The 27,319-nt window shown below is 47.8% G+C and overlaps 1 protein-coding gene across 1 annotated transcript in view; it reads left to right on the plus strand.

The window, feature by feature from the left end:
* The window catches only part of HSD3B7 (hydroxy-delta-5-steroid dehydrogenase, 3 beta- and steroid delta-isomerase 7), a 49,954-nt gene extending 43,023 nt beyond the window's left edge, over positions 1–6,931 (plus strand). Inside the window, exons 4-7 of the mRNA XM_081883661.1 lie at positions 1,789–1,897; positions 3,985–4,084; positions 5,400–5,562; positions 6,289–6,931. Of these exons, the coding sequence (XP_081739787.1) occupies positions 1,789–1,897; positions 3,985–4,084; positions 5,400–5,562; positions 6,289–6,713 (797 nt within the window). The 3' untranslated portion in view covers positions 6,714–6,931. The remainder of the gene's footprint in view (positions 1–1,788; positions 1,898–3,984; positions 4,085–5,399; positions 5,563–6,288) is intronic.
* Positions 6,932–27,319: the final 20,388 nt, after the last annotated feature.

Consider the following 27,319-nt stretch of genomic DNA (forward strand, 5'->3'; position numbering starts at 1 on the left):
GAGAACAGAAATCGTGCTCCGGCGGTGTGGCAGCAGCGGGAGGCCCCATTAGCTAAAGTGGTGCTTCAGGTTAAGAACAGTTTCAGGTTAAGAACGGACCTCCAGAACGAATTAAGTACATAACCAGAGATACCACTGTATTCAGTTTACGAACTCCGCAAAACCGGAAGTAGCGTTCTGGTTTGCAAACTTTACCTCAGTCTACAAACACTCGCCTGGATTTAAGAATGGTTTCGGTTTAAGAACAGACCTCCGGAACGGATTAAGTTCGTAAACCGAGGTACCACTGTGCTTGAAAAGAAAACCGCAGCTGCTTTGCTCCTCCCCTGGTTCTGCGTCCTGTGTGCTACCCGGAGCCGAGCCACGGTTTGGCACCATGTTCTGTGGAAAGACAGGGTTGTGGTTTGTCTTGCTACCATCAAACCACAAGCTTGTCACCAAGGTTTGCTCCTGGTTTACCAAGTCGCTGACTGGCTCGAGACCGGCTAATGGGGTTTCACAGCTGGGTTTTCTAGCCTGACCTTGTTCTAGCCTGACCTTCTCACCGTGACACCATGTTGGCTCTTAACAGAAGAGGGCCCAGAGTTCCACATCCCAGCATCCCTTCCCCTCCCAACACCAGCTCTCAAGGGACCTCACTGAGAAGCTCTGTGGTTGTGGCAGTCTCTGAAAACCCTGGGAAGCCACTGCCAGTCATTGTGGGCATTCCTGAACTAGTTGCACCAACCGTCTGATGCACCAACAGTCCTTCCTAGGACAGTGGTTGAGTTATAGGGACCTGGGACACACCATTGTGTCTCTCTCTTCCCCCAGGACCCCCAACTCCCAACCTGCCCCAAGCCACTGAATCCTGGTTCCAAAAGCCCTCTGATATTTCCACCCACAGTCCCCCTACTCTCTGATTGCCTTCCAGCAGGAGCGACCAAAATGCCCTCCCCTTGCTGTCTGCAGTCAGTCGCTGTCTCAGGGGATGCAGTTAGGACATTGGAAGAGCCTTGCCAGATCTCTCTAAAGAGCTGCAGAGTACCATCTCCCACAGTGGCCAGTCGGATGCTTCCAGGAAGCCCCCCCCCCACCTTGGGACAGGAAGGCAAGGGTCCTCTCCCCTTGCCGTTGTCCAGCATTTTGTACTCAGAAGTATACTGCTGCCACTGATAAACCCACTCCGTACATCTGTAGTTGACATCGTACAGGCATGGAATCGATAAAAGTTGAAAACCTTAGCTTGCTTTTTTATTTTTAAAAACAAGTTTCTAGTACAGTGGTGCCTTGGTTTACGAACTTAATCCGCTCCGGAAGTCCGTTCTTAAACCAAGGCGTGCTTTCGGTTGTCAGGGTTTCCAGCATGGTCTAGAGCAGGGATCAGCAAACCTTTTCTGCAAGGGGCTGGTCCACTGTCCCTCAGACCTTGTGGGGGGGCCGGACTATATTTTGAAAAATAAAATAAAAAATGAACGAATTCCTATGCCCCACAAATAACCCAGAGATGCATTTTAAATAAAAGGACACATTCTACTCATGTAAAAACACGCTGATTCCCGGAACGTCCATGGGCTGGATTTAGAAGGTGATTGGGCCGGATCCAGCCCCCGGGCCTTAGGTTGCCTACCCATGTTCTAGTGGTCAGGGAAGATGGGAACTGGAAGGGACCATGATCTCTGCCCCTCGGTTATGTGGGCACCATGGGGTTCTTGGGCTGGCCGAGAGGTGTGGCTTATGTGTCTTCTCTCTCTCTCTCTCTCTCTCCTTCTCCTTTCTCCCCTTCTGTTTTCTATCATTTTGGCACAGGAACTCAGAACGTCATTGAAGCATGTGTGACACAAGGAACTCAGTACCTGATTTACACCAGCAGCATGGAAGTGGTGGGGCCCAACGCGAGGGGCGACCCCTTCTTCAGGTACGTGCCTCACCTGGGGCTTCCGGCATCTCTGCCCCGGCTGCCTGTGCTCCAGCGTGTATTGCTGGGCTTCCTTCCCCTTCCACAGCACAGACCTGTCTCCTTCTCAGTCTGTGATTAAGGGCAGGCGAGTTCTTCCTCTAACTTCATTTTGCCTTTAGAAAGCCCACCCATCTTTCAGAACTATAGGTGGTTCTCTCCCCCTGCCCCTTTTTAACCTTGCAACACCCCTGTGAGGTAGGCTAGGCTGAGCCAGTGGGAACTGCAGCCATCCTATCGCTGGGAGGCACTTTCGAAAAAGCGATGTGCCTAAAGCGCTTGTGTTCTCTCTCACACACATACACACCCAGAGCCCTGATATCCACAGCAGGGAGTTCCCTCTGGCTCCGGTCCAGGCCAGCAGTGGTTCCCCCCCCAGTGCAAGGGCTTCCCCCGTGCCCTCTCTAGCAACATCACAACAACACATGTACACAGCAACGGTAACCCTGGAGATGGGCAATGGAGATGTATTATATATAACAGCGCTCCCTCCATGGCAATATTCTGTTCCTGTTTCTAACACTGTGCATGCACCATGCATTTAAAAAAACTTCCCCTGCCGAAGGATCCTGGGAACTGTAGTCTGTTAATGGTGCAGGGGATTGTAGCTCTGTGAAGGGAAAACCACAGTTCCCAGGATTCTTTGAAAGAAGCTTGGATGGCTTTAAGAGAGGATCAGACTCAGTGGCTCTCAATGGCTATGTCCTGCCTCCACTGCTGGAGGAAGTTCGCCTCCGAATGCTAGTTTCAGGGACTCGCAAGAGGGGGAGAGCGTGGTGTTGTGCTTGGGTGCTGCTTTCGGGCTTCCCATAGGCTGGCCATGGTGGGAGGAGGATGCTGGAGTGACCCAGCAGGGCTGTCCTTCCATTCTTAAGCCTTGCGCAGTTCCTTGAATGTGCTTTAAATGTACGGTGTATGGATGCAGCCTAAATTGCCACTTCCACTAAAGCAGGAGATTGGCAGTTTCTTGTCTGCAAACATTAAATCGCCTCCTTTGTCTGTAAACACAAAACGTCTCGGTGCTGAATATTTTGGCCCGGGGCAAGGAAAGAAAATGGAGAAACTCAGACAGCTGTCTGGTATGTGTGTGTGTGTAAGGAATGGGACATTAAGCACCCATAATCCATCCTTCTCGAAGAGTGCTGAAAACATACATGGATTCCAAGATCCCAACCTTTAGAGGCCCGTTTGCAAATCTTAAAATGTATCTGTAGGCACCAGAGAATGCTGGCTTTACAGAGGAAAAACTGGCAATGCCTGAAACTGCCCCTGCCCCTACAAAACAAACAGAGAAAACACACCCACCCACCAAAACACAACACACACAGACAGAAAAGCAGGAAACGCCTGCAACTGAGCAATTCCTAAAAGCCAAACTTGTTTTAAAAAACAACATTAACTAGGGAGGAATCATAGAGTTGGAAGGGACCATAGAGAACTAGATGAGTTCAACCCCCTGCAGAGCAGAGGGACCAATTTGGGGGACCCCCAGGTTACACAGTAGCCCCTCCCTTGGATTCTCCCACCCCTGCCAGTCAAAAGGAAGCTTGTGATGTCCATGCGCTGCAATAAAAAGATGCTTCCCTGGAATGATATGATGGAATTCTGGGGTGGGTGGTCTTTGTAAGGGGTGGGATTTTGCTGTTGTTGAGGAAGTGAGGGAATAATCAAGTAATAAGTTTCAGCTTGCAATAGGAACTGGGAAATGCTGCAGCTTTAATGCACATTTATTAAAAGGTATAAATAAATGCACATTAAAGTTGCAGCGTTTCCCACTGTGCTTTTGCAATGCTGGGAGAAACAATACTCTTCCTTCTACCTGTCTCTTTTAAGATGCAGGCACCTTGCCCTGCACTTGACAGTGGCCTCTGTACCATCATAGCACAGTGCATTGGAGTTAATTGAACAAAACTGAAGTATATTGAGGTACATTATTTTGTAGCAGAGACAGAAAAGGATGAGTCTGGCAGGTGGGGCTTCTGGGCTCTCTTTATCTATGTTGAAGTATTGGGTTCTGATTCCCTGTGGCATGTTCCTCTTCTTTGCAGGGGAAACGAAGACACCAAATATGAGGTTCTTCACACCGAGCCTTACCCGGTTAGCAAAGCCAAGGCTGAGCGGTTGGTCATCGAAGCCAATGGACGAGCAGTGAGTCAGGCTCCGCTTCAGTCCAGGTTTCAAATGGAACAAAGAACCTTAAAAGGACTAACAGATTTTTTAGGACATAAATGTTCAAGAGTCAAAACCGACTTCCCCAGATCCGTGGCATGAACCCTTCGCCTCTGTTGGCCAACTAAGAACAATTTATGCATATACAGTAGTACCTCAGTTTACGTACTTAATCCGTTCCTGAAGTCCGTTCTTAAACCAAATCCATACTTAAACCGAGGCGTGCTTTCCCTAATGAGGCCTCCCACTGCCGGTGCCCTTCCACTGTTTGGCTTCCGTTCGTAGACCAAGGTAAAGTTCACAAACTGGAACACTACTTCCGGTTTTGTGGAGTTCATAAACAGGACTGTTCGTAAACCGAGGTACCACTGTAATGATGTAGGCTGCTGTCAATGGAAGTTTATGTGCCCCAATAACTCAATTAGTCTCTTACAAGAGTTTTGTGGCCTCTTAAAAGTGCAGCAAGATGTCCCCTCTGCAGTGTATTTACGACACTCTTAAAACCCACCCTTTCTCTCTACCCTCTAATGAGCTTGAGTGCACATAGCATTTCCTTATCTTTCTGATAATCCTCTGTGGTAGCGTTATTTAGTCATTCTCGTTTTGATTTGTATACGACGGTGACCATTCCTGCTGCATTCACCCTGGTTCACTTGCAGGGTGTTTACTTCTTGTTAGTCATTTGCTTGGGACGTGGGTGGCACTGTGAGTTAAACCACTGAGCCTAGGACTTGCCGATCAGAAGGTCAGCGGTTCGAATCCCCGCGACGGGGTGAGCTCCTGTTGCTTGGTCCCTGCTCCTGCCAACCTAGCAGTTTGAGAGCACGTGAAAGTGCAAGTAGATAAATAGGCACCGCTCCGTCAGGAAGGTAAACGGCATTTCTGTGTGCTGCTCTGATTTGCCAGAAGCGGCTTAGTCATGCTGGCCACATGACCCGGAAGCTGTACACCGGCTCCCTCGGCCAATAAAGCGAGATGAGCGCCGCAACCCCAGAGTCGGTCATGACTGGACCTAATGGTCAGGGGTCCCTTTACCTAGTCATTTGCTCACTCTGCACCTTCCAAACTGCTTAAAAAGTCAAGTTTCTTTTTCCCAGAGTGGGTTTGTTGCAGCTAGGGGAGACAGAGCCCTTTGATCCCCATACCTCAACTTGAATCCCTCTAGCAAAATGCTTGACCACCCAGAGGCTCCTCTACCCCACATGCGTCACAGTGAGGGAGTGGGAAGGGAGCCAGGTCCTTGGTGGCAGGGGAAGCTAACAGGTTTTCTCCACCTCCTCTTCTGTGCCGCCAGATGGAAGGAGGGAAGCAGCTGGTCACTTGCGCTCTCCGGCCGACTGGCATCTATGGGGAGCACCACCCACTGATGAAACAGTTTTACGAGAAAGGGCTGAGCACCAAAAAGTGTCTTATCCGAGCCGTCCCAGCCTCCACTGAGCACGGCAGGGTCTATGTCGGTAAGTCTCGCATGCACGCTGTGTGCCATTCTTGAACTGCAATGTCACCACGAACTTCAGATGCCTTTGCACGCACTCCCTCTGGTCCTTTATAGCCAAAGCCCCAGAGAAGCAAGATGGTGTTGCTGCTTTTTATCAAAACAAATCATTTTTCCCTCCTGGAATGCTTTGCTTCTTTACCCATGACTAAAGCAAAGCAAGAACACCAGAGCCTGTGTATTAACGTTTAGCAGTCGGACCGCTTGAATTCTTTTTCCAAGAGCAACAGATAAACCACAATGGGGATTTGTAAATTAATTTGTGTAAGCATTTGGAGAGCAACGTGGCCATTCCTGGGCCTGCTTTTTATTAGTTTGCTAACCTCTGCTAGAGGGCGATTGGCTCACAAGGAGAAAATGTGTTTAAAAAAGTGGTTTTCTTGGAAGAAGATCCCTTTGATCTCCTGTAACTTAAATTATGAATTTATTTTTATTTCCTCCTTACAAGGAAGGCTGAGCTAAGCCCTTAGCAAATGCACAAGCAAAGACATGCGTGCTTACGGACTGGACGCTCAGTCAGACCAAAGCACTCTGAGTCAGTGACCTGATGACATTCACCTCTCTTATTGTTTATATTCCTATCTGTAGGATCTCTCTCTCTCGCCCATTGCATAGGCTGCTTTAGCGATCCTATTTCTCTTTCCCAAGTGATTCTCCTCTCTTCCTCCCCCTGCCAACCCTTTTGCAGGCAACGTGTCTTGGATGCATCTGCTGGTGGCCCGGAAGATCCAGGAGTCTCCCTCGACCGTTTCAGGCCAGGTTTATTTCTGCTACGACGACTCGCCTTACAAGAGCTACGAGGACTTCAACATGGAGTTTCTGGGCTCCTGCGGCTTCCGCATGCTGGGCTCCCGGCCGCTGCTGCCTTCCTTCCTCCTGCGGTTCATGGCGCTGTTCAACGCCTTCCTGCAGTGGCTGCTGAAGCCCCTGTGCAACTATGCGCCCATCCTCAACCCCTACACTCTGACTGTCGTAAGGACCACCTTCACAGTGCAGACCAGCAAGGCCAAGGAGCACTTTGGCTACCAGCCCCTCTACAGCTGGGAGGAGAGCCGGGCCCGCACTGTGAAATGGCTCCAGGAGATCGATGCCCAGAGGGATGCTGGGAAATGAGACACGGGTCGTGTGTGCGGGGGAGAGGGACAGGGGGGCCAGGATAGAGAGGGACTCCCCCCTTGCTCCCCAAAAGCAGCCTAGCCCTGGGTTTTGCTTCCACTGGAGTATCCGAGTACATTTTCTCACACTCTTGCCGAAGCTGTGTTTATGATACCCGTCAAGAGTAATTTCATCTCGGTAGACTCTGGATTACACTATTGGTTTAATCCTTGTAATTACTATTATTTATTCGTCACTCGCAAAGCACTTAAAAGGATGACCGGGAGAGGGTAGAAAGAGGAACTGATCTGTGGGGAACCTACTCCAGGATTTGGCAGCAACCACTTTCAGTGTGCCAATTCTACCAAAATCTGTTTTGAATGTTGGTTAAGCATATAGTTTTACTTCAGGGTCTCCAGTGAGAGCTGTGTGCTCCACTAGTGGCTGTCATCCGTCAAGGCCGGTAGGGGGTTAAGCAGGAGGCTAACATTAGAGGGCGCCAGAGGCAATGGCAGGCAGAGCTAAGGAATGCTAGATTGGTCCTTATCTTCCTACCTGGTGAATTTTACAAGGGCAGCCCTGAGACTAAGGAGAAAGAGGACGCTGCCAGCTCAGTGCCACCTTCTGGGCTGGTTAAAAGAAGGCAAGTTGGTGGGGCAGGGCTTCCCTTTTGCCCTAATGAACCTGCCTCCCTGGTGTTCTCTTGCAGCAGAGCCTCCAATCTCAGTCTTAGAATGACTTCTACGATCCAGATCTTGCTTGGGCTGCGTTGCACATTCCAGACTCCCTCTCTGATGGGAGTCCTCCTCTTCCAGAACCACTTTCCTTCGTTCTTATTCCATTCCCTTGGCAGTCTTTATTTTCAGTGTGCTACAAATGAACGGCACAGTGGGTCGGGGAGGGCTGTGTGCAATTTCATGCTGCGTCATTCCTTTCCTGTAGCAATGTGAACCCCTCTGAAGGATCCTCGATCCATTCCGCATCGCCATGATCCCATTCCAGGTTTTTCTTCCTACCTCAATTGCCACTACACCGCCGGTTCCAGTGCAGTCGGGATCCAGATCCATGTTTTGATTTTCATCCAGCCTGTCCTCTCAGTGTAGGACTTCACTTAGCATGACATATGATGCCACGATTTATTTTCCCTGCCACTTTTTGCGGGGCTTGTGCACTATGAATATGACTGGAGAATCATGGCGGATTTTTCTTTTTTAAAACAGCACGCTACTACAGTGGAGCCCAGATGCCCCTGCCCACAGTCTGATTAATAAGGGACAGAGCTAACAGCCTCCCTCATTCTGACTCTTTGCCATGTGGTTTTACTCCCCCCCCCTTTGAGATTTGATCCAGTGAAAGAGGCTCATTTCCCTGAAACGTCCTGTCAAATGCAGGAACTTGGCAACCTTGCAGGATCTAAGGACTGACAGCATTGAATAAAAGTGACAAAGGCACACAACACACTGTTGCTGGGCTGGACAAGGTGCAGGAAAGCCCGCTGGCAAAATCCTTAACAGGGAAGGCGAAAGTGTTTTGGACATGTTTAAGTTTAGATGATTTGAAGGTTGGGGGTGAATAGGAATTGGTGAGGGGGAGAGTTGAGTCTGTTCAGTTTGCACTTCCATGCAGAGCTTAATTCCTAGTTTCTGAACCACAATGCAAACTGAAACACCACTTTCCTTTAAAATTTGCACGTTTCTGAATTTTGCGATGCAGTTCTCATAGTGTGTACAAAAATAAATATTTAGTGTAGACGAGGCACAAAACGATATTGCGCTGATGGAAATTGCTTGCAGAAAGGCATGTATTAGTAGGGGGGGGACCCCCACAAATTGATTTAGAAATGGGGCATCCTGAAGGTTTTAAAAAAGAGAAACTGAGATTGGGGAGCCAGCCATCCCTAGGGCAGATAGAGGCAGATATAATGATTTGCGACATGGAGGAAGCCGATTGAAATAGGTGTTTCTCCCTCTTTTGCAGTACAGAAATTGGCTGGAGACTGAAGAGGAAGCTGTTTACCACACAGTGACTTAATTAATTGATGGAGTTCACTGCTCTGTCAGTAAATGTGACGCCTACTCAGTTTATATCCCGCCCTTCCTCACGAGGGAGCTCAGGGCACCAAATGCACCAATAAAAATATAATTGAAAACTTTCTAAAACCAGCTAAAACCAAGCACATTCCCTCAGCCAGTTATCTCAGGGGCTATCGTTCAGCCATCAAATGCCTGGGTAACAAGGAAGGCTTTAAAAATCACTGGCTTAAGCTGGCTTTTTAGAAGGGACAAGGCAAATAGATGGCAGATAGGGCCGCTGGTCACAGGGGTTGGAAGTGGGATTTCCCTGGCTGGCAGAGATTGCTCCTGCCTTGACGCCCTGCTCATGGGCTCCTCAGAGGTAGCATTTCTGGGCTCGAGGGACCTTTTCGTCGTATCCATTAGCACGACCAACTGCCTTCCCCCTGTAAGAGCATTGCTGGTGCTGAAACTGGGCATGGTGAGGATGCCAGCCTGCTGCTCCTGCTGGTGAAACCAAATAATAATGTAGAATGTATTCCTTGATCAAAGTATTAATTATTATAAATAAAAACGTTGAATTCTGACAATGAGTTTGGCTCCTATTTTCCCTCCTGTCGTGTCTGTGGGGAGCCTTGGCGGGGCCATGCAGAGATTGGTCGTAGAAATGGCAGAATGAGAATTCTGAAGTCCGTAGGAGCGCTCCCTCTCTAAAAATCTCTTCCTCTAACTAACAGTGCTATAAATGGCGTGTTTATGAACAAGGTAGGAATTGTAGACATGTGGAAGTTTTCAGATCGCCTGGCAGATAAGACTCACTGCTTGTGAGCAGAGGTGAATAATATTAAGGTTAGAAAATCCACTGGACACGGCTTATATAACTTTAAAAACAAACAAGCCATGTTTGCAGAGTCTGAACTCCAACTCCCAGCAGCCCCAGCCAACATGGCCAGTGGCCAGGCATGATGGGAATTGAGGTTCATGTTGGTCACCCCTGGTATAAACAGATTGCACCACTCCCTGTGTTTGCGAATACCTTGGGTGAATGCGAGAAGCGGCTCCGAACAGGGCTCCAGAGCCCTGCGTCACTCATTGATGAGGAAAGAGAGAAAATATTGCCAAATATGAGAGAGTGCAAGTACGATTTATGCGGCTTGCAAAATTGGCTGTGCAATTTGACCCTGATGTGACCTTTCATGAGGAGAACCCACGGCCCTGTTTCACTATAAAACGAATCAGTAAGGCCTTATATCAGTGGGACTTACTGGCTATGGGGCGGTGACCTTACACACAGTAGCTTGTCCATAGTCCCTGGTGTCTGGAGTGATGCCTTACTGATGCAAACGGGGGGGATTTGGGGACATTTGTAGGGAGACAAGCAGTGGAGGACCATTTGCTGCCATGAGATGTAAAGGCCGTAAAAAAGGTCATCTGAAGTCATGCAGGTTCAGGTGTTGCTGTGGCTGGTAGTTTGTGGGGTGCCTAGGAACCATTATATGGAATCTGATAAAACTGACATAGAAGAACTTGAAAAGGGCCATAGCTCTCATTGTCATGGAGACATAGTACAAGGGATCCAGCAACCAGGATTTTTACTTTTTGGTACCTGATACACGCCCCCTCCAACCCCCAATGCCTGACTGCCGGAGCCGCCTTATAGGACTACTGATCCCTACAGACACTGCTGACTTAACTCCAGAATAAAAAGGCCTAGAGCCTTGAAAACAAGTCAGGAAAGCTAGCTTTGCATCTGAGAGTTTTCAAGATAAGGTGCTCATCTTGATCTGATCATGTTCATTTTCTTTGAAATGAGTGGGACGGGATGCACACATTTCTGAGGCATTTGCTGGGATTTCTTAGCATCTGCCCGCCCCCCTTTCCTCCTCTTAGAGATACATGCGACAAATGAGAATGGGGGGAGGCTTTCGAAGTGGGGTGCATCTCTCTCACACAGGGTAGCTGCTCCAGTCAGTCACCAATTCCTCAAAGAAGAAGCAAATCTTTGTCAACAGTCTTGGAGCCCAGTGACTGGGAGGTGGGGGTGTGTGGGCTGACCTCTGCCTCCCTCCTTCGCCCCAAGAGGGATATGGAATGGAGCGTTTGGAAACCAAAATTGCAAATGAAGCAGAACTTGCCCATTGTAGCAACAGCTGACAAAGGGGCGGTGTGGCGAAGAGGCCTGCTGTCATTCCATCTGCCATATAGCTCCAAGGACGCTAAAAATGATACTGTTGGCCTGAGACGGAGGGAGGAGAGGACCCCAGAGAATGCTCTTCTTCTTCCTCCAAGACAGGGCTAGTTCCACCCAAAGAGCCGAGACGTATGTCTGCAAGGGGCGCCACATAGATCCATCTACGGAGGAAATGTGCATGCCCTGCACATTGCAAGGCCACCAGGAGGCGGTCCTGGCATGCGTACCTGTGAGGCTGCATTGTTGCCCCACTAAACACACACACACAATATTTATTAAATTTTCTGCTTTACAGTTTAGAATACTCATTTAAACACCCTTAAAATATCAATGGCTTCTCTTTCCGTGGTTCTTTTTGCATATCATAAATCCTTGCACATTTTACAAGAAACTAAACCATTCAGTATTCCATCAAAACATATTTACACTGTTAGATTTATCTTAATGCTGCCAATGTTTTCAAGTGTACACATTCTCCCCCCCCCCATATATTCAATAAACATTTTGCAGAACGTATGTTCTTCTTGTTCTCTTATTTTATATGTTAAGTCTGCAAGCTGCGCACATTCCGTCAGCTTAAATTGCCATTTTTCTTTAGTTGGGACCTTGCTCGATTTCCATTTTGGGGCTAACGAAACAGGGGCCAGAGTAGTGGCAGACATAAACAACCTTTTTTGACACCCGGAAATTTCCGCCTTCTTGTTGCCCCACTTTAAACGGTCATGGCTTCCCTCAGATAATCCTGGGAGCTGTTGTTTGTTTGGGCACTGAGAGTTGTTAGGAGGCCTTCTATTTCTCTTAAAGGTAAAGGGACCCCTGACCATTAGGTCCAGTCATGGCCGACTCTGGGGTTGCGGTGCTCATCTTGCTTTACTGGCCGAGGGAGCCGGCGTACAGCTTCCGGGTCATGTGGCCAGCATGACTAAGCCGCTTCTGGTGAACCAGAGCAGCACACGGAAACGGCGTTTGCCTTCCCACCAGAGCGGTGCCTATTTATCTACTTGCACTTTGACGTGCTTTCGAACTGCTAGGTTGGCAGGAGCAGGGACCGAGCAACGGGAGCTCACCCCGTCGCGGGGATTCGAACCGCCGACCTTCTGATTGGCAAGTCCTAGGCTCTCTGGTTTAACCCACAGCGCCACCCGTGTCCCTCCTATTTCTCTTACTGTGCTACAATTCCCAGAATCCTCTGGGAAGAGGGACTGAGAAGGTGCACCCCAAACGTTGTCTCTTGTGGCTCCAGGGGCTCCGTTGGGCAGTTGTGGTGAGCAAGTTCTCTTTCAGGGCCTCGCCTTCTGATCTTCTTATTTGGGGTTCTTCCCGAGGGTTCCCCAGAGCAGGGATGCACACAGAGAGCACCAGGTCTCAAATGGCTCCAGTGTTATGGCACGGCCGAATGCTGCCCCTTAGTGGCATGGTTTGGCCAGTGTCTGGCTGCTTCTAGGTGCAGCATCGTTCTCTCATCGTTCCCAGGAGAAGAGTTTGCATTTCTTGTCCGCTCTCTGAGGACAGAGGAGAAGCGCAACTGGTCCAGGAAGCCCTGTGTTGGTTTTGGGAGGGGAGGCGAAAGGGGAAACGGCTCAAAGGCCGTCAGTAAGGCGTAGTCAGAGACAAATGCTAGGTCAACTCTGGCTGGACATCAAGTAATCTGCGCACTGCCAAATGTTATAGGGTGGGGAGTGCCATCTGTCTCCTAGCATTTTCCCCACCCACACAGGAAACTGCAGGAGTCCTGACATTTGGAATATTTAACTAGGACATATTGGGTGGATAGCCACACTATTTTTGTGGAATGTAGCCTGAAAGAACATGGATTCCTGGAGATCTTGGTTTTTATTAATTACCTTCAAATAAATCCAGTTTCTAGACCTCATGAGCAAGGACGTTGAGTTTGCAATAAAAACCCACCCTATGGAGGAGGGCTTGCCCCTTGGGTTATTTACCTATCCTCACGTAGCCTCCAGCCTTCAAAAGATTATTACAGTGGTACCTCAGGTTAATAACTTAATTCGTTCCGGAGGTCCGTTCTTAACCTGAAACTGTTCTTAACCTGAGGCACCACTTTAGCTAATGGGGCCTCCTGCTACCGCCGTGCGGCTGGAGCACAATTTCTGTTCTCATCCTGAAGCAAAGTTCTTAAACCGAGGTACTATTTCTGGGTTAGCAGAGTCTGTAACCTGAAGCGTCTGTAACCCGAGGTACCACTGTATTTGGTTGCTCCCCCCGCCCATAAAAGCGACTAGGGATGAAATGTGATCACCCCACAGCTGAAATACTTGGAAATGGGTGCCCGTTGTACCTGCTGAAACTTCCTTCTTAGAAAATGTGTCTAGTGGGCTGAGTCAGGCCCACTGTGGCCCTAATCCAGACCACAATGAATGTGCTCTAGAGCAGGCCCAGCTGGCAAGGAAACTGTCTACATCTCAAAGGAAACATTTCCATTTCTGACATCCAGTGTAACAGATGTGGGGAACCTTTGGCCCTGCAGGTGTTGGTGGACTACAGCTCCCATCAGTCCCAGCAAGGCTGGACCAATGGCCAGGGATGATGGGAACTGTAGTCCATCAACACCTGGAGGGTCAAAGGTTCCCCATACCTGCAATAGAAGTTGATGGGATTTCATGTTTATTTTATTTTCCTAACTCCATATAAAGATTTAAGAGGGGGCATATGTAATCATCCTTCCACTGCTGGAATCCTGGGTACAGGATCATGCACTGGGGAGACACCGTTCATGTGCCTTATAAGCTCTTTACAAAACTCCATCCTTGTTTATCTTTCTTGTTTTCCATATGGAGAGCTGAGGCTTGCTTAATGTGAAAGAAGAAGAAGAAAATATTAGGCGATAAATATTTTGTAGTGTGTAGCAACAATCCAACAGCCATTGGCAAGATGATCTAGAACGGGAGGTCGCCTCTAGGGCGTAACTTAGCCCAGCTGCCCGGAGGAAGGAAACACGCAGTCAGTGTTGATGAGAGGAATCGTGTTCGAATCCTCCCTTGTGCCTCTGCCTCATCCTCCCCCCAAGGGAAGGGGGTAAGTGTGCCTTTGCTCGGGAGCTCAAATCTGCACCGGGAGTCCTATTACTCATCTAGCCTCCCCCTGCAGCAAAGAGATGACACAGCCCCACCCAGGCTCCTTCTGCTCCCTGCGGAGAAGAGAGAACAGATTGCCTTGCGCTCCCTCGTTTTGTGTCTAAGAAGAGAGGTTAACTAAGGTTGCCGGCTTGCCAGGAAACAAACAAAAACAAAACAAAACCCCAGCTTCCTTGGTTTGCCCCCGAATGTTTTCTAACCTCCCAAAATCGGCAGGTGAAGCTGGTCATGACGACATGGAGACAACGACTCACATCTGGGCACATCTGCAGATCGCATTGCTGTTAAGGGGAGAGCTATGGGGCTGGCTGAAAAGTCAAGGCTTGGGGCAGATTTGGAAACCACGTATGGACCGCTCTATCCCTGATGGAGGTTGCCGTGAGTAGCACAGGCTCCAGGTTTTATTGGGGTGAATGGGTGGGAGGCTATCAAAGCAGGATGTTCTCAGTAAGACCCTCTTTCAGATTACCCTTGGCACTGTCAAAACACTGTCAAAACTTGTCCTCTTTCTTTGGAGTGCAAGGCAAGCACAGGAGGCTGGTCTATCTTGACACGACTGCCTGCTGATTCCATGCTTGGGGGGGGTGGGGGGTGGGGTACCAGGGCTGAGACAAGGCTCCAGGACTCAGCAGCGGGGGCCCTGCAGTCCTGAATTTGGAAACTAGACCCCTGTTGTTACTGACACTGGATAGCTCAGTTGGTTAGGGCATGGTGCTGATAACGCCAAGGTTGCAGGTTCGATTCCTGTATGGGACAGCTGCATATTGATCCTCAGGGTCCCTTCCAATTCTGTGATTCTACATTGATGCTTTCTAGAAAGTCCTGCCACTTTCCGCAGGGAAAACGTGCTCTTTACTGCTGAATCGGAGCAAACATCAACCGGGTTTTCCAGAGATTGATGTTTGCTCCGATTCAGCAGTAAAGATCAAGTTTTCCCAGGTAAAGCAATGGGGCAAATGGAAAACCGGTCTGATCCATGCTTTGCTGCTTCTCACTGAAGCAACCTGTTTGCTCATGAGGTGCCAAGGGTTTGGATTCATTCTCTATCCCATCTTGTACCAGTTTTTCAAAAACTTATCACCCTCATTATCTCCTAGACACTAGGGTGGTCAACTGCCCAGAAAAAGCCCTGCCTTGCTTTTATGTCTAAAAGCAGTAACCTTGCCTACAAAAAAACCATGGCAGTTAGCATTAACCCCTTCTTATAGCTACACATGTGAGCTGGGGAAGAGAACCATGCTGTCCCAGACACAGAAACAGAAGCCGATTTCAAAGTTGGGAACCTTTGTCTTCTGCCCGTTACTGGAAGGTTGCTATCTTTAAAGCAACTCCAATATTATTCAGCCTTTCCCAAGTTAAAGCGCTAACAGGAAGTTTAAATAAAATCTCTGTTATGAAGAAGGCAGCCACAACAGCTCCTCATACCCCCAGAGGGTGATGTGTGTGCTTGTATGTGTACCACAGACCTTGGATCAAGTCAGAAAAACAGTTTGAGGGGTTTTTCTTCTGCTGCTGTTTGTGTTTTGATTTGCAGCTCTAATTCACTGCCGGCCACCAGAGGGCAGCAGGACATTATTGACCGCAAAAACCACTACATTAAGAAACTATGCTCCCAGGCAGCCTAAAAATAAAATCAAGACGGAAAGGAGGGAGGGAGGGGAGAGAGGGGGGGGGGGGAGAGAAGAAGCGAGAGAATATTTTTAAAGTATGTTTATTAAAGCCAGAGGGCAGTAGGTCAGGATAGATGGGAACAGACAGAGCGCTGCGTGCATGTGATATCGTGTAAGGAAGGAGCAGTCAGAATGAGAGTCGGCGGCTCAGGATGTTGGGGGCCGGGCTGACCATTTGACAGCTTGTATAACTGTCTGGAGCGCTGGCCAGGGAGGGAGCATTCGCCCGCCAGCTGCTGCACCTGCCCCCCTCTCTCTTTATTATTATTTGCGTTTGTTTGCATCTTGGGGGTTTAAGATGCAGGAAGGAAAACAGCCATAATCTATTGCAGACATGTCCGACAGGTAGATCGTGATCTACCGGTAGATCACTGGACGTCTGCGGTAGATCACTGGTAGATCATTGGCTCCCCCCAAAGAAGCTGAACAACTGTGGCTCACCTAAAAAAAGTTCAACATTTTACCTCCTCCCTGAAAAAACTCAACAATTTTGACCCAAACCCCCAAAAAAGGGGGTAGATCACTGCCAGTTTTTAGTTCTGTGAGTAAATCACAGCCTCTTGGGAGTTGGCCACCCCTGATCTATTGAAACGCGGCAGCCATTCAGAAGAGTGCTTGGCTGACCTTTTTTCCATTTGCTTTCTTTTAGCAAGGGTTTGTTTTCTTCTGTTCTTCGAGGGCCCCAAATTCCTCTTCTCTCTGACAGTGAGAAGCACGTCGCTCCCCCCTGCAGGACCTGTGCTTAGGTCCTGGGGTTGGGGTATTGTGCTGCAGGCTTTGGGTCATGGGAAGAGTTGCCACATTTCCCACCTCCACCCCAGCAGGGTCTCTGTGCCTTTATAATCTTGGGTGTGGCAGGCAGACAACCAACAGGTGAAGCCCTTCAAACTGCTGTGTCCCCATACTGGGGGAAAGCGCCACACCCTGAATGGCTATTTGTTGCAGGAAGGCTCAAGGCCTAAAAGGCAGAAAATGGAAGCGTTAATCCCTGGCTTTGTGAAGCAGACGAGGGGAACCTGTAGCCCTCACAAGGGGAACATCTACATTGCAAACACTTCTTGGTTTGACACCAATTTCGGCCTGTGCCTCTACTAGGTAGAAGGAAAATAGGGAGGAAGGAGGTGAAGAGAGATTGCATCTCACAAAAGCAGGCAAAGCAAAATACAGTGGTACCTCGGGTTAAGTACTTAATTCGTTCCGGAGGTCCGTTCTTAACCTGAAACTGTTCTTAACCTGAAGCACCACTTTAGCTAATGGGGCCTCCTACTGCTGCCGTGCCGCCGGAGCACGATTTCTGTTCTCATCCTGAAGCAAAGTTCTTAATCTGAGGTATTATTTCTGGGTTAGCGGAGTCTGTACCTGAAGCGTCTGTAACCTGAAGCATATGTAACCCGAGGTACCACTGTAGTGGTTTGCAAACCGCTAAGGTCTCCCCTTTCTCTTTGCAGAGACATTCGCTCCGTGTATAAAATCTCACTTTTTCTCTCTGTCTCCCCCCAAAGCCAATGGAGATGTGATGGGCCTGTACAATATTAGGGGGCTGCTGTGCCCCAGAGAACAGAGGGCAGAGGTTCAGAAGAGGAGCACCCCAGTCTCTTGGCAGTCGCTGAGCGGCTTGGCAAACCAGCCAGCAGAAATGCCATTATCTAATCGGATTGCGTTCTAATCGGGTAGGGTGGATAATCCTGGATCGTTAAAGGGAAATCTCGTTAGAACAATCCCATTTCGAATGCTCGGTAAGCCCGCTGTGCGATAACAGCTGGGCAGGCCTTAGCAATCCCCAGCGCTGAGCAACGGCCTCTGCCTCCTCTGAGATTGCGCTCGGAGGCTTTACCTAGATGGGGGAAATATTACAAATTTCCCTTAAGACAGAGTTGAGGAACCTGTGGTCCTCTCCACCCGTAACTGGACTCCACTGCCCATCAGTCACGGCAAATATGGCCAATGGTCAGAGGCGACGGGAGGCTCTGTGTCTGAAGCGAGGAAGTGGGTTGTTAGAGGAAAGAAAAGTGACAGTACTTCAACAATAAAACACGAGAATGAAAATGAAAAGAGGGCAAGAAAAATATTCCTTTGGGGAGGTGTGCACGGTAGGGTCCTCGGAGGAGCAGATCAGCCATTGTTGCTTTTTATTGTATCTTTTTAAGAACTGCTCATGAACAGAAACTATTAAAAATATATATCAAGAAATGAAGGTGATAAAACTATTGAAGGCGTCAGAATGTTAAAATCCGAGAGGTTTTGAAGCAGGGAGACTTATGAGGAACGGAAGAGGCTTTTAATAATTGAATGATATTCCTGCCACTACAGCTTTGCGCCTCGGTGGAGTTATTTAAAAGCCAGCCATTTGTTTTCAGTCTGGTGAGTTGAAAAGGAACAAGGCCGAGGAAGATATTAAAAGGGAGAAGGAGGGAAGGAGGGGGGCAGGCAGGCAAGTGGCTGGGTATCTGTTAGGTGACTGAAACTAGCCAGCCCTCAGCCAAAGAGCAGCTGTTGCTGTTGGGATCTGAGAACGATGGCAAGGAAATATTTTTTCGGAGCAGCGGAGAGAGGGGAAGCCGTGTCTTTCTGCAGATTTTCCTCCCAGGGTTGCTGAGGGGAGAGGTGGGATGCAGAGGGTACTCCTGTCCCAGGCAAGAAAAGAAAGCAAGTCTCTAGTCCTCATAGAACAAAAGTTATGAAGCAGAAATTGCCATCACCATCATGGCTATAGCTTTGCGAGAGATGAGCCTGCTCCCGCCTTTCAGTGCTTTTAGCCAATGAGAGGAATCAGGGCTGTGATTGACGAGTCCTAGAGAAGAACATAGAGCCCAACAGAAAACTTTAAAATGGTCCCAGAACTCCAGGCATCGAAAAATTAATTTTCTGGTTAATTCTGAAGCCCTCTTGGGGTCTTACTTGATGTGTACATCACTCTAGGTTTTTTCATCTGGATTCATACAATGGAGAACTCCCTGGGGCATTTTGAAGCTGTTTTCTGAGTAAAAGGTAAAGGTAAAGGACCCCTGACAGTTAAGTCCAGTCATGAACGACTCTGGGGTTGTGGCACTCATCTCGCTTTACTAGCCGAGGGAGCTGACGTTTGTCCGCAGACAGTTTTTCCGGGTCATGTGGCCAGCATGACTAAGATGCTTCTGGAGAACCAGAGCAGAGCACGGAAATGCCGTTTACCTTCCCACCAGAGTGGTACTGTTACGTTGTGGGTGAACTTATCAGACGACACAGTGATTCTTCAAAGAGCTCTTGTTTATTCACAGGCCAGGACAGAACTGAACTGAAGGGCTCAGTCAGCCTGCTTATATAGAGCTCCAGTACCACGTTACTGTAACAACTTTCTAAAACTATCCAATCACTGAACGTCACTTTCGATCCTTCATTTGCATAACTATCTACAGTATCCCCCTGCTGGCCCAGGGTGAGAACATAACAGGTACCTATTTATCTACTTGCACTTTGATGTGCTTTTGAACTGCTAGGTTGGCAGGAGCAGGGACCGAGCAATGGGAGCTCACCCCGTCGTGAAGATTCAAACCGCTGACCTTCTGATCGGCAAGCCCTAGTCTCAGTGGTTTAGACCACAGCGTCACCCGCGTCCCATTTTCTGAGTAAGGAAGCCTTAAACAAATTGCACTGCAAATGCAGATAACACATCCATGCAGATCTTATGCAGGCTTCTGTCCGACTAGGTCAAGGGGCAGGGGGCCCAACCAAAATACAGTGTACCAGAGAGAGAATTTTATGAAAATGATATACAGGTGGTACATGACCCCAGTCAAGCTCGCAAAAATCTATCATCTGTCCGATAATAAATGTAGGAAATGTAAAGAAACTGAAGGTACATTCTTTCACCTTTGGTGGACGTGCCCAAGGATCAAGGCTTTCTGGGAAATGATCTATAATGAAATGAAAAAGGTATTTAAATATACCTTCCTGAAGAAACAAGAGGCCTTCCTTCTGGGCATTGTCGGCCAATTGGTGTCAAAGAAGGACATAACTTTTTTTATGTATGCCACAACAGCAGCAAGAATACTTATTGCAAAGTATTGGAAGACACAAGATCTACCCACTTTGGAAGAATGGCAGACGAAGGTGATGGACTATATGGGACTGGCAGAAATGACTGGCAGAATCCGAGACCAGGGAGAAGAGTCGGTGGAAGAAGATTGGAAGAAATTTAAAGACTATCTACAGAAATATTGTAAAATTAATGAATGTTAGAACGATGTTGGATAGAAATTAAGTGGTTTCCAGCTGTAATGCTTTAAGAGAATATGAAAAAAGGGTTATAAACAGGTAAAAATCTAAGGGTAAGGATTTTCTGAACCAACAATTTGAAGTGGAATACAAAAAAGGGAGTTATGAGGAGGTCCGGGAAATAAGTTAAAGGAAAAGTAGTAAATGGAAAATCTGTGTGTTTTTAATTATTTTTATTTTGTACTTTTGTTATTTTCATTTTTTTTTCATTTTTATTGTAACACTTTAAAAAATCTTAATAAATATTCTATGAATTTGAAAATAAATAAATAAATACAGTATACCAGGCCCAGAAAGTCCTGAGGGCAGACGTGCTTCATCTCCTTCAATTTGGGGTCTGCTTCCACCCTCCCTATCAAGACCATTGATATCCCAGGATGCAGAAGTGTCCAAGCCTGGCTTCTGACGCCGATCTGCATAATTGCTCTGATTTCTGAATAAATTTATCCTGCCCTTTCCACTGTCTTGCATAACATGGATTATACTTGTGGCCGTCATGGGAGCAGGAAGGATGTATTTAAGGCACAGAAGCTCCACCGCAGCAGCCCACTGGGGAAAGCGCTTCCTGAGCCCTCCTACTAATTTTCTGGCTTCTGAGATTTCAAGCAAGTGTCACTCTCCCATTTTTGAGCACATGAGGGCTAGATACTTGCCAAAAGCAGATCTTCTTAGGCACCCATGCAAAAGGAGAATGGACCCAGCCATTCCTTTCCAGCCAAGGCCAACAGTGGAGCCAGACACCTTTTCAAATTAGTGGTACCTCGGGTTACATACGCTTCAGGTTACAGACTCCGCTAACCCAGAAATAGTGCTTCAGGTTAAGAACTTTGCTTCAGGATGAGAACAGAAATTGTGCTCCGGCGGCACAGCAGCAGCAGCAGGAGACCCCGTTAACTCTCTCCACTGCATCAGAAAACCAGGACCACACATCTGCCCCATTGTTCAGAGTCGGCCGCACGTAGGACTCCCAAACTTTTGCCCTCCGTTTCCCCTTCCTGGTTCTCATTCTCTCTTCCCCTCCAGTTCACTCTGGCTGGCAGGACGCTTCTCCAAGCATAGCTTGGCTTTCGTGGAGAAGCGCTGAAAGACGGCCCACCTCGACCCAATAGAGCAAGGCACTTTACCCCATGACCCTCTTTTGGAGTTAGAGTGCTGGTGAAGAATCAGGGAGGATCTGCGGTCAAATCCCCACATAGCCCTGTAGGCCAGTTTGCGATCTCTCTGCTTAAGTTACCTCACAGGGTTGTGTGGGGATTAAAAAAGGGAAAGACAGACCACGAATGCTCTCCTGGGCTCTTTGGAGGACGGCAAGATTGAGGGGGGGGGGGGGAGAATATGTCTCAGTTTGAGCTTTGCTTGGGAAAGAGACTGCTGCTGCCTAGGTGACAGTGTCATGAAGGGGGCTGGTGGCAGCTGTCAAAGCCCCTTTCTGCTAGAAATGAGCTTCTTTTGAAGAGGTGAGGGTCTGCCCAATTTGCATTGCTCTCAGCCAGGCTTGAGGAGAAAGGCATCGGCATAATCTGAGCTGGGGACAACGGCGTGTGGAGACCGAACTGAATTTCTAAATAAACAAATTAGTGCTGTTTTGCGTATTTTTTAATCCTGTGATGCCGCTCTTAAATATTATTTGGAACGAGAGGCAGCTCTAGCTATATCACGGCACCATATGAAAACGGATTTTGCTACCACCACAAAGATTTATTTGTGAATGGAGGAGAAGAATTGTGTCTCCTCCTTGCAGCCTCATTCCCCCTCCTCTGCGGAGCAAGGGGCTGTTACTGAGAAAATGGCCTGTGTCCAATGGGTTTGCACCTTTAAGGCTTCCAGAGCAGTTTGGTACCCCTTACATTGTGACACACTGGTCAACTGCTTCCAGGGCCCGCTGGCTTATAACAGGCCTGTCTGGCAAGGGGCTCTTGCATGTAACTTGCAGCTCAGCGCAAGAGGCCATGTCTTGCACTTTGAAGACTTGGTTCTTCCCTGGCCTCTTCTCTGTGTTTTAAGTCCTTGATGATTTCACCCCCAAATATCAGAAAGGCTGCCTCCTTCCCTATTAGTCCCATCCAGGTGTTAAGAATGGCACAGGGGCCTTCTTGGAAGTTTTGCCTCCTCCAGAAGTATAAAAGGGAGGGAAGGTGTCCCTGAAGAAAGCATTATTTGTGGCAGCCCCTAAGTTGTGGACTTCCCTTCCCTGCAGAGGCATGTGTGACTTCTTGACTATACAGCTCACTATACACTGCCCTTTGAACGTCTGGAATGTATGTTTTCAGGACCCAGCCTATTCTTGCATACCCATCAACTGCCCTGGAAAAACTGGGACATCCCGTTTCCTCTTACAATTTTGGCACCTTGCTCTTGTGCAATTTTGGGTCAAGAGCTCAGCACGCACACCCCAAAGTGTTTTTCCAAGTCTACAATGTTGCACAGCGTGCCAAAATACGTCTTTTTGGGGTGCCGTTCCCCCAAAAAGTGTTTTTTCTGGCCGTCATGGGGAAGTGCTAGAAAGACCATTCCCCGCCCAAGTCTCACAGAAAACCTGCTGTGGGTCAGGGTCAATGACACGGGGGCTAGATGGACAAAAAAACCCCTCTTAACCATGAAGCAGTGGGCAAAACTCCTCATTGATATGCCATGTATTAAACTGGATTCACTATGAGGGCTTCAGCTTTGCCGGTCACATGTTTTGAGAGGCGTCCTTTTGCTTGTTACATGTTGTGTTTTGAGATGCGTACTCAACTTCCCTTGAAAGTCATATGACCTCCGACTTGATTGGCCATCAGCTTTCCTGGCAAAACCCAAGTCCGATCTGCACAGAATTAAAACCTCGGAACAAGGAGAGAGAGAGAGGGAGAGGGAGAGGGAGAGGGAGAGGGAGAGGGAGAGAGAGAGAGAGAGAGAGAGAGAGAGAGAGAGAGAGAGAGAGAGAGAGAGAGAGGTGGACTGTTTAAGACACACAGAGAGACACAAGGCAGGCAAAAGGTGATACCTTTTTATTAGACCAACTTCCGTTGGCAAGAGCGTGCAAAGCCGTCGAGCATTTGGAAAGGTTTAGCATTTAGTCACTGGCTTTAACTAAGCACATTCGGACAGACATTGAAAGAAAAAAAAAAGACGAAATCAAATCATTATCTCTTCTTAAAAATGAAAAGGACTGATTGTTGTTGTCGGTTTTTTTTGGAAAAGAAAAAAAAAGACGAAGTAGTCATAGAGCCACACGAACAAATTCGGAAAGAAATCTGGAAAGAAACTTCCCCAGAATAAAAAACACTCAAACCCTCCGAAGTCAGCCAGTTAAAGCGCATTCAGAACAAAACAAACGCAACTTTTTCCACGAAAAAACGGGGGGTGGGGGGGGGGAGAGAGAGAGGAGGAGGAAGGGAAGGGCACCCGTCACGCACAGCAGCTGGTATTTACACACGGAGGCGGGGAAGGAACTATAGAGTGGAGAAAAAATATTCTTGAAAAAGAGGAGGAGGAGGAGGAAGCTAGGAGGTGAGATGGGGAGATGAGTCCTTTGAACCAATTTGGGCCCTGAATCTAGCCAAGATTCACACGGCAACCTAACCTTGCTTTCTTTCCTTGTCGATCTCTCATTCCACAGCATGCCTGGTTTGCTGTGGGTGCATGAGCCCAGAGACAGACATGGAGCCATGCTGCTCTCACACCTGCCTGCCTGCGTGTCGCCTGGAGTCAGTGACTCCCACCTCTAAAACCCCCAGGATTATTTCAACTCTCAATTTTTTTTATATATATATATATATTTTGAGCAGTGGGCACATGTGTCATTCCCTCGTTGGGGGGGGGGGAAGGAGGAGGAGAAATGCTTCCTTTCAACCCTGTTTGAAAGCATTCCCACCTTTATTTTTATTGGCCAGCAATTGCAAAACAAAATGAAATAACGTCATTAAAAAATAATAATATGAAGATGGGTGAATTCTGCTGGTCACTCTCAGATGCGCGTCTTAAGGCAGCTTTCGGCAACATGGTGACCTCTAGATGGCTTGGACCAGCCAGTATTTTCATCATGAAAATTACATCATGCTGTAATCCACAATATATGGAAGGCACCAGGTTACCGAAGACTGTTCAAGGGGAAGGTATCAACCGCGAGTTTCAAGCTAGTTTAACTGCCATGCCGGGACTACTGAGGAATCTTGGGAACTGTAAGGCAGGCGCCCTCTGTGTGTTGCTGATGCACAACTTCCAACAATGCCCTGGCCATGCCTGCTGTAGCCAATGGGAGTTGCAGTTCAGCCACACCATCAAACTAGAATTCCCCAAGCTACAGATCTTTGCATGGAAGGCATGGCGGTTAGACTGGTTTGAAACCAGCTTAGGGTCGCGGCACAGAAGCGTCGAAAGCAAAAGATGAGAAAAATCTTGCAAGCAGAAGACAAGGGCAAGCTAAAAATCCAGAAAATGGGATAGCCTAACTGCGTCCCCAGCAGACTGGTTGAATTAAGAGGAGACAATCAGCTACGCACAGGACCAGAAGGGAATCAGGGCTATGGGCCAATAATTCTAAGATGACATTTTCACATCCTTGCCATTGCCTCTTAAAAAGTCACGTGGAAGTGGGGAAGGGAGGCGACTCTTCCCCCTGCATAGGACGAAAAGGAAACACCCCAATTTGCATTAAGGTCTCCTTCCGTTTTCACCAGGAAACGCTCCACAGGGTGCGATGGAGGTTGCAAGCGCGGTTTGTGATGACTGGGGGACCGTGAGATGGGGGTGGAAGCCGCTGCGAGTCTGTCTGACCTGTGTCCTGCCGAAATGAATGGGGGCTGCGCAAGAGCACATCGCCTTGCGCAAGCTTTGCTCACTTCGGTGGGGCACGGCCGTGAGAACTTCCCAGGGGACGGCACCCTCAAACACTTGTTCTTAAACAGAGCCGAGTCTTGCTAAGGGCTTTCGCAAAGGGCCCCGAAGGTTGACAGAGCTGGGTTTCCCACTTCAAGTTAAGCAACTGTGTAAATCTTTGGGTGATCAGGGGCTGGCGAGCCCTTCTGACTCCTTGAAAGCACCATGTGAGAGGAGGAGGCGGGGGGGGGAGAAGGGGGAAATTATATTTTAAATAGGAAAATGGAGATATATATAGATATATATATATATTTCTTTTGTAGAAAAATAAATAAATATTCCCCCCTTTTCTTTTGGACCGAGGAAGCTCTTTCAGCAGGATAAAAATCGTAAAGGAAGCAGGAATGGATATTTTCTCACTCATCGGCAAAAGCGCCAACAAATCTGACGAGTTTCCAACTGGGGATTGTATTCCTTTTAACAAACCACCAGCAAGTTGCCTCCCAGCCCCTTGCTCCCCGAATCAAAAGCCTGCATGTATTTCTATGGTATTTGGAGACAGTCCCTGACTTGGAATGATGGTCTTTGGGTTGGCAAGTTTCTAGTCCTGGGTTGCCTCTACCTGCATTCAGTATTGTAACATGTGAACAAGCCTAAAGTCACTAGATATGTGGGTTGCGATGTTTTGGAAAGAGGAAGATTTACATACAAGGACGTCAGAGAACTCATTGCAAAGGGAAAAGACAAAGAAGCTTGTTTGCTGAGAAAATGCAGGCTTATCTTTTAGCTTTTAGGGTGGTAGACTCTCCTTCACCGGAGGTTTATAAACGGACGTTGGATGGTCCATCTGTCAGGGATTATTTAAACTGTGATTAAACAGGGGTTGGGCTAGATGACCCCTGGCGTGCCTTCCATAGCCACAAAACTATGATTCTAAGACCCCAATATTGTTAGTTCCTTTTGAAAGATACCTCATGTGGTTTATTTGGAGAGGTTTATTTGCAGGGGGAGGACTCTGGTGTCAAACCATCCGGCTGCTATGGGGAACCGTGGAGTCTGGACCGCATTATCAAAGTCACAACGGCCTTGGGCTGGTTGCTGCCTCTCAGCCTGAGCTACCTCACACGGTTGTTGTGGGGATTCAATGAGGAGAGGGAGAATCATGTACGGCAACTCGAGCTCCTTGCAGAAAAAAGGTGGGATAGAAATGCAATACAGTCATACCTTGGATTACAGACGCTTCAGGTTGCGTTTTTTCAGGTTACGGACGCTCTGAAACCCGGAAGTACCGGAACGGGTTACTTCCGGGTTTCGGAGGTCGCGCATGCGCAGAAGTGCTAAATTGCGCGTTGCACATGCTCAGAAGCGCTGAATCGCAACCTGCACGTGCGCAGATGCGCCGCCGCGGGTTGCGAAAGCTGCGGGTTGCGAACATGCATCCCGCATGGATCACGTTCGCAACCCGAGTGTCCACTGTAAATAAATAAATAAGAAATAATTAAAAAGGGGGAAGCCCAAGGTTAACAGATCCCACTAGGCCTGTCCTCTAGAAGCGGCAGGGTGGGGGAGAGCCAATCTCCTTTTAACATTTGTTTTTATTTCTCCAGATGTGGAAACTCTGACAGGTAAGGAGCTTTTGCGAGTGTTCTCCGCGCATAGATTCCTTTGCAAAACATGGAAAAGGGCTCCTGCACTGCAACGAACAGGGAGCCCCATGTATTGAAGAGATTCATCCCTGCACCACACCATGCATGGATCTCCGAGAGGACTATTAGCTGACCGCCAATCAGATGAACTCCCTCGATCCAAAATCAAATGAAAAACAAAGAAACAAGGAACACGAAAGAGAGATGACGAAGCATTTGTCCCTTAAAAGGACGCTCAGTAACGGCATGGTTTTTATGGGGCAAAGAGGGAAATAGTTTTCTTTTCTCTCTCTTATTTTTTTTTCTGTTTGTAAAATGAGTTGATTGGTGAAATGGCGGGGAAAGAAGGTATGCCGAGAGTAGGTCCCCCTCTTTTGTGGGTTGGTGGTTTTTCATTTTTATTTTTTAATACCACAGAAGTTCAGCGAAGAAAGCAGAGGGGAATAAAAGAGTCAGGGAAAAGAAGGATATGTCAGTGGGAAATAAAGAATGATTTTTTTTTTTTTGGAAAAAAGGAAGTTTTTTTAAAAGTTGTTTCTTAGCAAATACGCCACAGACTACAATAAACCGCCTACATTGAAACAATACACAGATCAATACCCAAAATGGAAAGTCAAGGGGTTTTCGACACGTTCGTAGGGTTTGTCTTTTTATCTTTGCGTCGTCGTATCTTTTTTTTTCAAACAGTTTTTTGTTGGTTTGTGTGTTATATTGGAATTTTTTTTGTAAAAAAGATCAAAAAATCTAAGTTTTCTTTGTTCTTTTTTCTGGATTTTGATCTCTTTTTATGCAGAGATGACATGATGAAGGCTTTATAAAGAGAAAATAAGGAATGTATGTATGTATTTACACAGAGAAAACACAGTACTGTACAAATATACTCTGGAGTTTACACTGCATTTACCCCCAAACAAAGGTCTCCTTTAAACGCATTTAAACAATGAAATAAAAGCACC

Source organism: Podarcis melisellensis (assembly GCF_964234715.1).
Source record: "Podarcis melisellensis genome assembly, chromosome: 13".
Classification (NCBI taxonomy): domain Eukaryota; kingdom Metazoa; phylum Chordata; class Lepidosauria; order Squamata; family Lacertidae; genus Podarcis; species Podarcis melisellensis.